The sequence below is a fragment of the Erithacus rubecula genome (genome assembly GCF_903797595.1).
Source record: "Erithacus rubecula genome assembly, chromosome: 8".
NCBI classification, from domain to species: Eukaryota; Metazoa; Chordata; class Aves; order Passeriformes; family Muscicapidae; genus Erithacus; species Erithacus rubecula.
Genome location: NC_136659.1, coordinates 1,888,664 through 1,903,428, shown reverse-complemented (window position 1 = coordinate 1,903,428; position 14,765 = coordinate 1,888,664). Strand labels below are relative to the sequence as shown.

At 41.4% G+C, this 14,765-nt stretch overlaps 1 protein-coding gene across 3 annotated transcripts in view; it reads left to right on the top strand.

Annotated features, from left to right (window-relative positions):
• The window catches only part of DRC11 (dynein regulatory complex subunit 11), a 96,647-nt gene that overhangs the window by 50,127 nt on the left and 31,755 nt on the right, over positions 1–14,765 (top strand). For 2 of the 3 annotated variants that reach the window (XM_079310694.1, XM_079310695.1), the window contains exons 8-11: positions 5,053–5,142; positions 8,419–8,494; positions 13,723–13,829; positions 14,041–14,136. In XM_079310694.1, the coding sequence (XP_079166820.1) occupies positions 5,053–5,142; positions 8,419–8,494; positions 13,723–13,829; positions 14,041–14,136 (369 nt within the window). The remainder of the gene's footprint in view (positions 1–5,052; positions 5,143–8,418; positions 8,495–13,722; positions 13,830–14,040; positions 14,137–14,765) is intronic. The other variant, XM_079310693.1, reaches the window with a different exon arrangement.

Here is a 14,765-nt window from a genome sequence, read left to right as displayed (position 1 = left end):
ATGATTTTTCTGACACTAGTATTCTAACACAGGTGTGGTAAAAGAGGATTTTTATAGAATCACAGAATGGTTTGGGTTGGAAGGGAGGTAAAAATCATCCCATTGCAGCCAGCCTGGCACCTTTCAGTAGCCCAGGTTGCCCAGAGCCCCACCCAGGCTGGCCTTGAATGCTTCCAAGGATGGGGAATTATGGATCCAGTCCTCCCTGGGATCACAGGGAGGAGCCTGGGGCACACAGCAGTGTCTGTGTGGTTTGAAGAGATGAAAGAACAGGCTAAGCCCAGCACTAACCATCAGCTAGCTTTGCTAAAAATGCAGCAGAACTGCTGCAAATAGCTGCCTGTGCCCCACTAAAACTGAGTTTGGGGCATGCTCCTGGTTTTAGCCAAGTTCAGGGGCTAAGCCCTGCTGGGCTCTGCTGTTCAGGCAGGCAGAGGGAGGGAGTCCCACAGTGAAATTTTCAGCCTCTAAAGTAGAAACACATGCCAGAGTCCATTAGGCTTTGTTGGCTGCAGGGAGCAGCCAGGAGCAGCAAGTGAGGCTTATTTCTGGAGCAGGGTTTGCTAAATAGCCCTGCTACCACCAAGGATTAACACAGCTCAGAAGAAAACACTACAAGAAATCATTTTGAGCAACACTGGATATGGAGGTAGATTCTGGAGAAATGGATTTAACCTTCCTGTCCTGCTCCCAGCTTTCAATTCCCACCTTCAGCTGTTTTGTTGCCTTTCCTGAGCATCTGTTTTTTTCTTTGCATTAAAAAATGGATTCCAAAAGTCTGGAGAGATTGTTTTACTGCTGGTTTTCCCTGCACCCTGGGAAAAATCAAAAAAACCTTCCTCTATTTTCCTAACAAATTATCACTAACAATTATCTGATTTTCACAAATTTTGGGGCCTGTTTTATCTCCCTTTTTAGCCAGCAGAATGTGTGTCACAGCCTTAAGAGATTCCCACAATGCAGCTGGCCAGAGAAAGTGCAGTGCAATCATGATTTTACCTGAATGTCAGACAAGTAAAACATTTTTTGTTCCACTAAGTCAGCTGCATATTCAAAAATCCCTGAGGCCACTAGGTTTGTTCCACACACTGGGCTACATAGGAAAGGAAATCCTGGTCCCATGGAAGCTAATGGGAATTTTGTCCTTGGTTCCAGGGGGGACAGGAGTTCACCTCTTGTCTGTATGAGCTCCTGTGCAGGGGTTGGTTACTCCCAAATCAAGCTCCATGAAAAAATCAAGACTGAACTGTATTTAAAAAGTGAGCATTTTACGTAAAGACACTTTGGGGAAAATAAAATACAAATTAATCACTTCACGAACCATTGCTGCATTATTATACATTCTATATTTCTTGATCCTTTGACAACCCTGACCTTACTTGACTTTGTAATGTAGCTGGCGTTCTGCACAAACTGCTTCCCTGACATTTTACAAATACCTTCCCAAAAGATGTGCCAAAGATATCCCAATGCAGAGTACTTGGTGCTTCAGTCAGAAAAATAAGAGCTGTCCTTTGAAAAAAAAGCTTTTCTCTACTTACTCTTCAAGTTTAACATTCCAGGACATCAGTGTAATCTCCCTGCATCTGTTCCAGATTTCTATCCCTAATGGTTTTTTATGTTTTGCTCCACAGATAATCATCAGATGTGACAATTTTTAGCTTTGCCCTTATCCTGCTGCCAACAAAATTACGATCTTTTCCTGTAGTTCATTAAGTCTCATCACCATGAAAATAAGCCAAGAGAGTTGCCATTTCACAGGCATTTCCCCCTCTCCCTCTCATTTCCAATATTAAATAACATTAAAAAAAAAAAAAAAACGTGTAAGAGAAGGACTAAAAACCTTAAAATATTCTGAATATTTAAAGTTAACCATTCAGGAGGAGAGAAACTGCACTTCACCTACAAACAGCAATCCACCTTCCCCAAAAAACCACACCAAAAATCCTCCATAAAGAAGAAACATTTCCTAGGTTCTAACAAAACTTCTTTCTGTAGAGTTAATATTCCAAGAGAAAAACTCTTCCCTCCAGGAACAGCAGGCTGTGCCCCTGTTTGTGTTCAAGCTGGTGTTGGAGGCAGGCTCTGAGGCTGCTCCCACCTGCCACAGCTGGAGATGCAGCATTCCCAAACCCACTCTACCCCTGCTTTGCTTTTGTGCCCACAACTCTAACAGGCTAGAAGTTCAAGGTTTTCTTTCAAGGAATAAGGGAAGGGTTGATTCCTGAAGAAGAACATTTACTTTGAGTATCATTTTACCTGAGCCAACACCAAATTTCCTGTGGCTGAGGACAGCAGAACAAGTGATCCTGCTGGCAGCTGGAAGTTTTCTTATGCTTGGCTCATAGAAACCAGCATTAGACATTTTCATTCACAGGCTACACTCTGGTTTAGTGCCCAGTTCCTCCCCCCCTCCAAAAAAAAAACTGATTTGCACTGCAAGATTTCAGAAACATGATTAAACTAATATGGGAACACAAAAGTCAATGTAACTTTTATGGAGCATCAGTTTTAAAGGAAAATGTCTTTTCAGCCTCTGAAGAAAATGTTACTGGAGAAGAATCATCACTGGCACAATAGGAGTCCTAGGAAAGACTAGGAAAAAATACAAAGAGGCTAAAATTCATGTGCTCCTACTGAAACACAGTCTCTTTTTCAGTATTAAGAGTTTGCTAGCTACTTTCTGCATAATTTAAAAAATATAAAACCTAGCAAAGAAAAGGGAGAGTCCAAAACAATTTAGGAAGACATCTACTTCTCTTTCCACTGTGAAGTTTTCTCCAGGGAAAAAAAAAAAAAAAATATATATATATATACACTAAACTGTGGGTGAATTGCCTACTAATCTCAACTAACCTTTGCTTGCCATTCCCTTTCTTTCCTCCTCTTCTGTCAGATTGTTCAGGCATCTCTTTGCAGCTGGAGGTGAAGTGATTCTGTATGAAAGAGCAGAAGCCACTCAAGGTTAGATAGAGGGGCAACTTCCCCCAGCTCCCAGCCCTCTGCAGTCATGGAGCTGCTGGAGCAGAGCTGGAGGAGCTGCAGCAAGGCCAGGCACTGGGACAAGGACACTTGAGCTGCTCAGTGCCATCACAGCAGGTTCATGAGGCAGAAACCCTGCCTCACCCCTCCCAGTAACAAAACCACCAAAGCAGATCACTCTGCTCAGGGTCTGGATGCACTCAAAATGCTGCCTGCAGAATGCAGAGGCTCTGCTGCAAATGGAAACCTTCTGTCAGTCATGTGTGCTTACAGGTATCCTGCTGGATAAAGCCACCCTGAGATGCTGGGATGGTTCTGGTTTCCCTTTGCAGGCAGAGCAGAGCAGAGGTGGAGGGGACAAGGTTGGGTTCCTGGCTGTGTAGAACTGCAGCAAAGGATACACTCAGAGTAGCTCTGTTGGTTTTGGATAGAACAGGCCTGCTGGGACACTAAAACCTATTTTGAACTGCAGTCAATCTGTTAATCTATCCCAGGGAATGAAATGCTTCACTGCTTATCACTGCAAGATGTGACTGAGCAGTGCTGGGTGTTTGAATTACCATATTTAATTAAATGTAAGATACTGAAATGCTTGGGGAGAGCCACTAATGAAACTGGCCTGGCTGCACAGCACAGCCCTTGTCATTGTCCCCTTCCAGCATCCAGTGTTCAGTACATTAAAAGGTATACTTGAGAAAACAAATGTTTTCACTGTTACAGGAAACACATCTTACAGTTGGAAATGTTTTATTTTCTACTCTTTCACAGTACTGCCAGTATTACTGGTCCATTAATAAACTTCAATGGATTTTCTGATTCACACTCATTAGTAAATGATCTTAGAATTCCTCTCAGGGAAACAAAGCTGCCTAGAAATAAGAAAAGCAGAAAAAATTCACTCTCTGCCTTTTTCAGATAATGAAGTATAAATGGGCAGGAACTAAAGATATGGGAATTGATGGAGCTGTAGCCAGTTATCAGCCGCTACTTGCTTGCAGGGATAAAGATGCTGAGCTATGCCTGTGCATCTGTCAAGGTTTGTCACAATATCTCCATCCAATCTCCCTCACTCACTAGAACAATTTCAGTCTTTAGCCATGTATTGAAATTAGACACACCTCGGGGCAACTTTTTAAAATCCATCCCTATAAAAATCAATCTGCCTTACAAACACCAGGACAAATTCACAATCTGGGTCTGAGTCCAGAGGGAAATTTTAAGTTGTGTGTCATTAGAATATTCTGCTTCTGGATGGCTTCAGGAACTGGTCTCACTCCATAAAGCCCTCATGATTTGGGACAGAGAAATCAGCCTTTTCTAATGATAAATTGGGATAGTCAGCAGCTGTGCTGGAGTTTGCAGGGGAGGAATGCCATGAGCACAAAAAGGCTTCTCTGTGATGGTCTGGAATTCTGGAGTGCACCCCCACTGGATGGGGTGGTGTTTGCACCACTTAATTAGTGGCTTGTCTAAATTTTCTTATGTCCTCACTCACAACCAGGATTAAAAACATGAAGGAGATTAATTTTCTCATGTTTGGCCTTGGCTGTTTATTAAATCTTATTTAAAGTACAGAGAGTTCAGCAACACTTCCAGCCACCAGCTAAAAGTGAGCAAAATGGAGATGAGCCCAGCTGCTACAAGGTCTGTTAAAGCTGAACAGTCCAATAGAGAATTAACATCTGTATTATTGATACTTTTGACCCAATAACCAAACTGCTGTGACCCTCAGTGCAGCACTGACTGTCCAACCAGAAACTACTGCCTGAACCCATGGAGAGGAAGGACACCCAAAATCCTCCATCCTGTCCCACACCTATCACTATATTATAAAAACCCCAAATTTAAGACCCTTCACCATGTGAAATCACACACTTCTATTTAACTACACACCCATGGCTTTAACTCCATCACTCAAATTTGGAATCCTTCTCCAAGGCCTCAGGTCAACAGCAGTGTTCTCCAGGGGGTCAGAGCCAGAAAGCACAGAAAGCTCAAAAATCCCAGGTTTCTGGGCTCCAACACTGGATATTGTGTTTTCCCAGTCACATTCCTCCTTGCCTCTTTCAGGTCGCTGAAGAGCTGGCTGGCAAAAAGGAGGCAGTGAAAAAAGAGAAGAGCAAAAAAGAAGAGGCCAAAGGCCAAAAAGCTGGAAAGAAAGTAAGGCAATGAAAGCAGATTGTGAGGCCAGAGGCAGAGCTCAGGTGTGGGCAGAGGCTGTTTAGTGACATTAAACTAGTCACCAAAGCTCCAGGCTCAGGTTCAGAGGACAAATATCACTCAGATACCCACCTCAAAGCTTATGTAGATTTCAAACTAATTTTTAAACCACATCAGCCAGCATTACATAAACCTGTAAATAAAGCCATGCATTTTCAGCCCATGTTCTCAGGGCAGGAACTATTTTTGTTTCAAATGTCAGTAGACACCACTTCATGTACAATATACCCTCTGAATTCTTTGAGATAAAGGGCTGCTTTCACAGAAGATACACTTCCAAATAATTTCAGGAGCAACTTCACAGTGCAAAACACCTGTGAAAGAGAGCAGTGACCAAAGGGCATCTTCAAAAGCAAGTGTGCAACAAAATTTGTCAGCTTTTGCTGAAGCAGCAGCTTTTGTTTCTCATTTACTTCACAATATAAGCAAAAATTGAAACTATATATTTTTTTTTAATAAGGGTCATTAATCTCTTGCTAAATATGTGAAGGAGAAGAGTGAGTTTTCTAGGGCAAAGCTTACTCTTCACTGCAAGTTTTACACAAATTAATTTGAAGGCCTAACCCTAGAACAAATATATTTTAAAAAAATATATATGCTTTTCTTGGACAACATCCATTAATTTGGCCAAAGCTCTCAGAACTTCTAGCCAAGAACCTAAATTACATGAATTTAGGAAGGATCAGTCAATTTAATTGGAAGGTAGGCACCTAAATGTTAACTTGTAAATGAGCATCTTGAAAACACTATTTGGGGGTTTGGGTGGTTTGTTTTTTTTTTTTCCCCTTTGGAAATGAAAATACACAGAGACTGAAGGAACAAATGCATTAATGTTTTTCAGGGTCTTTAAGCCTGATTGCTTAACTTTGCTTGCTGGGAAGGGTTGGGGCTGCTCCTGTGCTAACAGGAGATATTTTTAAGTTCTGCTCTTCAGTCAGTCACTTGTTACTGTGACCAATTTGTTTGGGTGACACTTGTCAGGGCACTGGTGAAGCTCCTAAACCTGGATGGCACCTCACCTATCTGCTTAAAACCCTGACTTTCACAGGATAAAATTTGCTTTTTTTTTTTTTTTGGTTTTGCACATTTCTGAAGATAAGAACCAACAATAGCAAAAATGTGTCTCGATCCCCTCGCAGCCTCTGCAAGGCTGTTTGGAGTTGGGGTGAAATAACAGTGTGGAGCTCTGGGGTTTTATAACTCCATGTCATTCCCATCTCCTCAGCCATCACAAGTCCTGTCAAGTCAAATCCTCAGCCATTATATCAGGTTCTCTATGGTTCATTGAGAAAGAACAAAGGGAACATTCTCTCCAAGGTTACAGAACTGACATGGGGAAAAAAAAGAATATCTTAGACCAGTTGAGAAGTATTTGGAAAAGTTCTAACAGCAGGACTCTTATTAAAATAAGTACAGGCTATAAGTCATAGGGATGCAGGCAGGAAAAAAGCTCTCCTCCCAACTTCAGCTCTTAAAGAAAACAAAAGTTTGATCCCAGAAGGAAATTTAAGTATTTCTGAAAAGCCTGATAGCAATCTTTACAGAGGGTATTTGATATCAAAGTAACTTCACTTTCTTTTCTCTGCAAGGTGCTGATTTGATTTCCCATTAGGCACCTAAAGAAAAAAACAACCCACACCTTCATCCCAAAATCCCTCTTTCCAAAAGCAGAACCAGGGTGGACTGCCTCACCCAGTAACCTGCTGCAGCTTGTGTCACTGAACATGAGCAAGGCTGTGCATCCCTGAATTTCACCCAGAAAAGGCAAAGAGTGAGATCCATTCCTGTGCTTAGTGAAACCTCTTAGGAAAATGTCCATAGGAAACGTGCACAGGGGAGACAATTCAGTTTTCCCTGCTCAGAAATAGATTGAGACTCTTAATTTCCACATTTCTGCTTAAATTCAAACATATATTGCTGGTTCAAGGGGCCTTAACACATTTAAAACAGAACAAGCATGGGCTCAATCCCCTAAAAATCAAAAAATATATTAACTGGTTTCACAGGAAAAGTTATTTTTGTTATGTTGACTCTTAGGTTGTTAATTGAGGCAAGAGAAAACAGAACTGCAACTGTCCTTAAGACACAGGAGAGTGGGCTTGATTAAAATCAATTAAATTGGCACAATGATATCATTGACATCAGTGTATAAAATCACTGAAGCAAGTAACTAAAACAATTCACTGGCTTATTTATAACAATAAAATGTTGATGTGTCCTGTGGTATTGAGAGGCTAAAAATGAATAACCCATTTTTAGGCTGGTTAGGGGGAATTTGTTTGTTGGGTTTTTTAATAGTTGGCACGTTTCCTCTCAGAACATCATGGTTTCATCACTTTCTATAAAATACCATGGAAAAAATGATAGAAGAAGGATTCTGGTTACTGCAAATGATTCAATGATGAACCTCAAAGTGTCACACCCTGTGAAACTGGGAATACATTGCTGGGATTTGAGCTCAAATCCTCCAGCTTTTACCAAAAACAGTTCTTGATGTTCAGTCAAAAACCTCCTAAGTCTCTTTCAAATGCATCTATAGGGTAGAAGTGATAAATGTATTTAGATTTTTCCTGTCCTTCTAGGCCCAAACTGTAATTACTGTAATAATACTTTAATTAAAAACAGATATTTGATAACTGACATAATGGGGCTGCAACTGTACCTGCAGGTAGCAGATATATCCCTAATTACAGCTTATTTAGGGGGGTGTTAATTTTTAATAATCCCAGGAGCTGCACTTTCTATCTTGCTGGTAACAATGGGTTTGCAGGTTTTTAGCAAAATCCTGACCCACCTAATCTCCCTTTATCAACTATTACCTTTCTCACATCTTGAGACTTATGTCTGATAGAAGATGAAGAAACTTTGATAATTTTCTGGGAGGTTTTTCCCTCTGAAATACTGATTCAATGAAATTAAACTGTTTCAGGAATGTGGCAATAGCAGCAGAAGTAACTGAAAAAATGGCATTAAAATTAAATTCTATTTAAATATTGCAAGTCTCCTATCTAAATTACATTTTCAAACAATTCTTGTTTAATTTTGTGACTTAAAAGTGACACCCCACCTCTCATGGAGCACCCTGGGCTAGTGGAAGGTGTTCCTGCCCATGGCAGGGGGTGGAATTAGTTCTTTCAGGCCTTTTCCAACCCATCCCATGATTCTGTGAAACAATGCTGTCAGCAATTCTTCTTTTCACTTTCCTCCCCAATCTAGGCAGTGGATGAAGGCTGGAAAATGAGTCCAAGCAATTTCCTTTCAATACTGGAGGAAGGAAGCTCCCAGTACCAAGGTCAGTAGAAAAAGATAGCAATTCCAGCTGGAATGTTCTCCCAGATCAGCTTCATCAGAGTGTCATTCCTATAAGGTCAAGTATGGAATGTTATAAAAATGAGGATGGTAGATGAAAAAATGGTATTTAGGTAGGGAGTCTCTCAGGACCTCAGGTCTTCCAAGGAATCTGTCAAAACCATTGAGCTAATCATGCAGGAAGGGACATTCTGTGGGTGAAAGTGAACAAACTCAAAGCAAAGTGCTTCAATTCATATTAAAAAGGCATTTTAGGATTTTCTGAGTGCAACAGGAATGACATCAGAATAGCAAATAATTCAAAAGTACAATACTGCAGATCAAGTTTCAGCATCAATGTTTTCATACTCCTGCAACTCTACCTGTCCTGTCTCCACCAAGAGTGAAAACTCTTGGAAAGAGTCCATGGATTCCTTCACAGCATCCACAGCTACTCAAATTATTTTTGATTATAAGTTTGAATAGGAAGAGCATCAAAACTATGAATATATTTGCTTCATGCCAAGTGTGTGAAACTAAAACATAGCCCAGACTTTCAGCAAGGAGCCTGGCTGGTTTTTCACCTGGAGAAAGCACCAAAAAGCAGGGATTTCATTATAAAAACCATGAAAGGGCATTTCATTCTTTTCCAGATCTCTTCTCTCCTCTCCTCTGCTTTTGATACTTCTGTTTATCTCTTCAACACTTGTCTTCAGTGCTCACCCTGAATCACAAGTGAGTTAGGAAATCTTGCACTTGCCTGAAGTGGAAAATTGGGTTATTTTTGCTGTATCTCTGCAGATTCTGCTCTAAAACAATGTGGAAAAATATCGTTTCTGCTCTCCACTCTTCAGAGTTAGTGCCTTGCTAAAATTCCTTGTATGAAAAGTCTCCATTATTCCCTCCTGCTGACAAATTACTGGCATCAGGTTTTCTGCCTGGTTTGAGCTGGCTGGAGAGAAAGAAGTGAACAACTTGCTAAATGTGCATCAGTAGTTTGGCCTGACCTCTGACTTGTAACAATTAGGATTTTCTTACATGTTATAAATCACAGAGCAGCTTTCTGGCTAAAAAGGAGCTTTGCATCCCATCTACTCTCAAATACCACATCAGAACCCTGCTGAAGGCAGCAGGAGCTTTAGATAAGGATCAAATCCATCCCAGCTTCTCAGCTTCTTTCCTTAGCTGGCCAAGGATGAAATGGCACCTGGAACTCAAAACCAGCAAGAGTGGGGCTCTCACCCCAGAGCAGGGAAGGAGCAGAGTGGAAGCAGCAGGAGGGGTTTGCCTTGGAGGAAACCTCAGCACAGCAGTGGGTCTCAGAGTGAGGAATAAAAACACCACAGGGGTCAATAGGTTACTCTGATAGCAATGGAGACTCCCAAATTTCACACCTATCTCGTGTAATAAGCCAGGGGGTTTGCAAGGGGATGGGGGATTTGTCACCCAAACTGTATCTGAACACCAGCACTGCCATTCCCAGCAAGACTCCTGCTTTGAGCCCTGCAAACACAGAACTTTTTGGGGTTATTCACACAGTGTGAGTGCCTCTGTGATTCCCATTTCCCACTTAGACACCCACACACCTCCAGCCCATCCTGCTGGAGCTGACAGCTACTCCCCAGCTCTGAAGGCACATGAGAAGGAGCCTTTTCTGCACAGAGCACAACCAGAAACCCTCAGAGTGGAAAAGCTCTCTTGCAATCTTCAAAGAATTCCTGCAGTTCTGTCTTAGGCACAGGAAGAGTCTATAGCTGTGCAGTTAAACTTCAGGTGGGTTTTTTTTATTTCTCCTTATCTCCTGGTGAACCAGGTCTATTTGACACCACACTTATTTTTAGTAAGCAGCTGTTAATTCCTCCTTGCAGCACAATCCCCTGCCTCATTCACAAGCACTTTGTGCAGGGCACTCACAAAATATTACCTGGGGGTTGTCCAAAATTATTTTATTTTTAATCTAACCATGGACTCTTTGGTCATCAGAATCAAATCTACAGCAACATCCACCCAGAACAGTGCAAGCAGCCTCTTGTATTTTCAGATTTAGGCTGCTTTCCTCTCAGTAGCAGAATTATGCAGTAAAAAATAGGTCTGAGTTTGGACTTTCTACTGAGAACTTTTTTCCTTATCTTATGTAGATATAGGTCACTTGCTATCAGCTTTTGCACAGAAGCTCAGATTTATTAGTGCAGAAATCTTGAAAACATGATTTAAGCAACAGAGCTTGATTAAGAAATATTTGTATCAGGAGTAATTCAAATAAGTATGTCTAAAGTTTACCTAAATGACAGCTAACCAAACAACAAACATCTTTGTTTTGTCACACCCTCCCAACACTTAATTTTAAGAAAGTGTTTCCATCCAATGAAACTGGTGCTTTATACCTAGCTTACTTAAATATTTTTTTAAATATAGATCAGTTCTGACAAAAAAATCTAAACATTTCACTTACAAAATTTTTCACTCTGTGTTTTTAACTCCTCTACCAAGCTAGAGCTACTGCCTAAACTTCACTGGAATTCATGAAGCCTTTTATCCTCCTAGAACTGTATTCTGGCAGTTTTTCTAGTTGCTAAACTACACTTGCCAAGCTCTAAAACCTTTATTTTAAATGATGTGGTTGGAAACAGCCAGTTGGTGTGACATCTCCTTTCACACAGGAATAGCTAGAGTTTATGTGGGGCAAATGTAAGGCTGAGCCATTCCCTCCCTTTTCCTGGGGTGTATTTTTGCAGTGTGAGGCAGCAATGTGCTATTTCCCCTACTCTATTGATAACAAGTTGATATTTATGACTTGCTCAGTGTCACAGAGGATATTTAAGTTCAAATACTCCATGATGTCTCCAAATTTTCCTTTAAGGTGTGGTGATGCTTTGTATTTTTAACCAGCCTTCAAAAAATTCAGATCCTTTTGCCAGGAGGTTCAAAGTGGCCATTTCAAGAGAAGCTTCATGCTTCAAATAAATATATTGCAATTGTTAGTCACAGGCTGTTCTCTAAAATTCTGGAATATAGGAGTTCCCTACTGGCTTGCAGAGCTGGGATGCTGATTTAGGAGTGGTCTGGGCTGCCTTTGAGCCCTGAGCTGGCTGTGCATATAAAACAATCCCAAAATAAGCATACACTATTTTAGAAAAGGTGACATAAATTTCACTGGCACAGAAATAGCTCCTGGAGCTGGCTGACCCTGCCTGTAACAAAATACCAGACTCTGCTGACCAGCCAGTAAAAACATAACATCCTTAGCCTCCTGACCCCCCTTTAAAATTAACTTTGAAACATTTTGTTGATCTATAAAAGAATAACAGAGCATCTAACACCTATGAGTTATTGATCTCTCTACTAAAATTAGGCACCTCTAACCCAGTGGTTAATATAACACTCAGATATCTCATTGCCAGGTAATATCAGAGTCTGGGGGGACCCTCCCTGGTTTGCCTGCAGTGGGTATTAACCACTAATCAATCTACAAAATGACAACAAACAATTATGAAAAAACAGAATAGAAAAACCTACAGGACCCTCTATGAAAAATAAATATCTAAAGCCTTGTACTCCTGTGAAAACATAGCACTTGCAACCTGTTGACCCAGTCAAGAAAGTGTTTAAAAATTCACATAACTCCTGTGCAATGTCCCTTTCCCCAAGGCTGGAATTCCAGGCTGGAGGAGCAGCCTCATAACTTGGGCAAATCAGCTTTTCCTCCTGAAATATTACATGACATCTGTCATGCCCTCTGATGATCCACAAGTAATTTAAAGAAATTAAATATCTGTACCTTGGAGTTTCTTCCATTACCAAAATATCTCTTGTCCTCCTCCATCCCCACCATTCTCAGTGGTGAAATGAAGGTTACTCACCTGCAAGAACTATTCCTTCTATAAATTGTGTAAATCTACAAATCCTCTGCGTGGAATTGGGCCCTGAAATTTTGTTGGTGGAAAGAAAAAGAGGCCAAGAATTGGATTAACTAAAACTTGGGTGTTAAAACCTTTCTGAACTTGCCTTCAGCAGGCAAGGGGTGCAGGGCAGAATATCTGTACAAAACAGATTCATAGAGGAGCCAAGGTCTTAAAGTGGAAAACTATCAGTTCAAATCATCTGGAAATTGAATTAGCACATACAGCTGGAGATTAGCTGTCATTTAGGAAGATACAATCAGAGCTTGAAAGGCAAGATATGAATTGTCTTCCTTCAAATTAACTCCAGAAGTGTAGGAAAAAAAGAAGTGTTTCCATTAAAATAAGGCACTTTGCTAATAGCAGAGAACTCAGATATGCACCAAGCTCGTCAGACTTCATTTAGTTTTCTTTCTAAAGAGCAAATTGCAGTTTGCCTCAACAAAAATAGTGAGCTGCACCTCAGGATCATTAGGTACTTTATCATAAATAGCTTTTTTTTTCATAATTGGTTTCACAAATTTGCTGTAACTGGGTGTTAGGTTTCCTTATTACCTCTCCTTTGCACAGCACTTCAGAATAGAAGGGCTGGATCAGGTGGGTCTTGTCTGTTTTGGGCTGAACTGCCTTTCAATTTCTGCATCGAGCTTCAAATTCCCCAAAGTGCAGCCTCTGTGTGGCCATGCATCCCCTGTGGGTCACCTGCAGGTTATTGCTCTGTCACACTCCCTGTCCCCTCCCTCTCTCCCACTTCCAGTGCTCAGTGCTGGTTTCATTCCTATCCCATATTTCAGCCTCCTGGGAATTGCTACAAAGGCCAGCTCACCAGGATGCAGCAGCTTTAACTGAGCCATGGGGAGAGCAGGGAAATCTGTGGTTTGAATTAACCCCCTTCCTTTGGTCCCCAAGCCTGTGACACTCATGGAGAGCACATCCTGCAGGGCAGGAGCCATCCCTGTACCTTCTTTATGGAAAAGATTTAAGCCCTGTGCTGTTAAATAGAATAAAATAATGCCCACATCAGGCATGGGACAGGGCTCTTGGAGACTGAGCACACTCCAAATGACAGCCTCACCATCCCATTATCCTCCTGAATCCCAATACCATTTTTTAACCCAAGGTAAAAGAAGAAATCCCTTAACCCCAAGATTTGCAGATCCTAACACAACAGGGCTCTGAACTTGGTAAGGGTCCCTAGAGCCTGCTACTTTCACACAGCTCATCATTTAATGAAAGCTGCCTACAACTACCCTTTCTTTTGCCTCCAGAAGCAGCTAGAGAAACCAACAGCTTCTGTAACTTTTCCCCCTTTTTTCTTTCTTTTGGATAACAGTCTTTTGGGAGAACAGAGATAACAAAGCGGATTTTCTCCAGGATCATGACCCAGAGCTGATCAAAGGAGGGGAACGGGAAGAAGTGGAGGAAGAGATCAGAGTGCAGGTGTGCTTACAATAGCCAGAGGACACTCATCATGTGCATTACCTGTGTGTATTCTCAGCTGTAAGAACTGGCCCTGGCACAGACCTTCCCTCCTTCCAGACTCCCTACTACCCTGTTCTTTGCTTTCACACTTGTTCAGCTGAACAATTGGCTGGGGTGAGGTGGCAGAACAGAAAACTGAGGAAGATTCCACTGTGTTTGTCTCGAGCAGGTCGATGAAGTGATGCAAGAGCAGCTGCTGAAAGTCAAACAGGCTGTGGATGGAGAGATAGGTCCTCGTGGTAAAAAACCTGGGAAAGGTGACAAGGTAAGAGCAAGCTGGGAGAGTTAAGGGGCAGTCTCAGTTCCCTGCCCAGGTACAGTGGTGCTCAGTGCAAACCTCAGGTACAAATATCAAAATGTCCCCCAAAACATTTACTGAATCTCAAGTCAGGAACATCTGAAAATCTCTTCACCTGTAGCTATTTTCAGGGCCTTCTCCATTAGCTCTGGTTCTTTAACTTGTATAAATATTGCTTGGGACAAGTTCAGCTATGCCAGAGATAAATCACTACAAGATATTTCAGATTTTCACCCTCCTGAAATCCTTGGATGCAGTCAAACAGCAAAATGAAGCAATCCCTCTCTTTAGGGTGACTGGTTCAGATTAATAGTTTTCCAACAAAAACAGGGATCTGGAGTTCAGTGAGTTTTCCAGCTGCTGGCTGTTTTCCTCCTAAATAAGGACTAGTTATTATGTTTCAAGACTGTACACCAAAAAAATTCCCTCTGAATGTTTTGATGAAACCTTTCATTTGTCTGTAACACCACATAGATCACACACAGCCAGGTAGTAGTTATGTTACTACATCCTATTGAAGGGTTTGGGAATTTGCAATTAAGCCAAGTTTATTTAGGCATAAAAAATAGGTTAAATCCCCCAAAACACAACACATG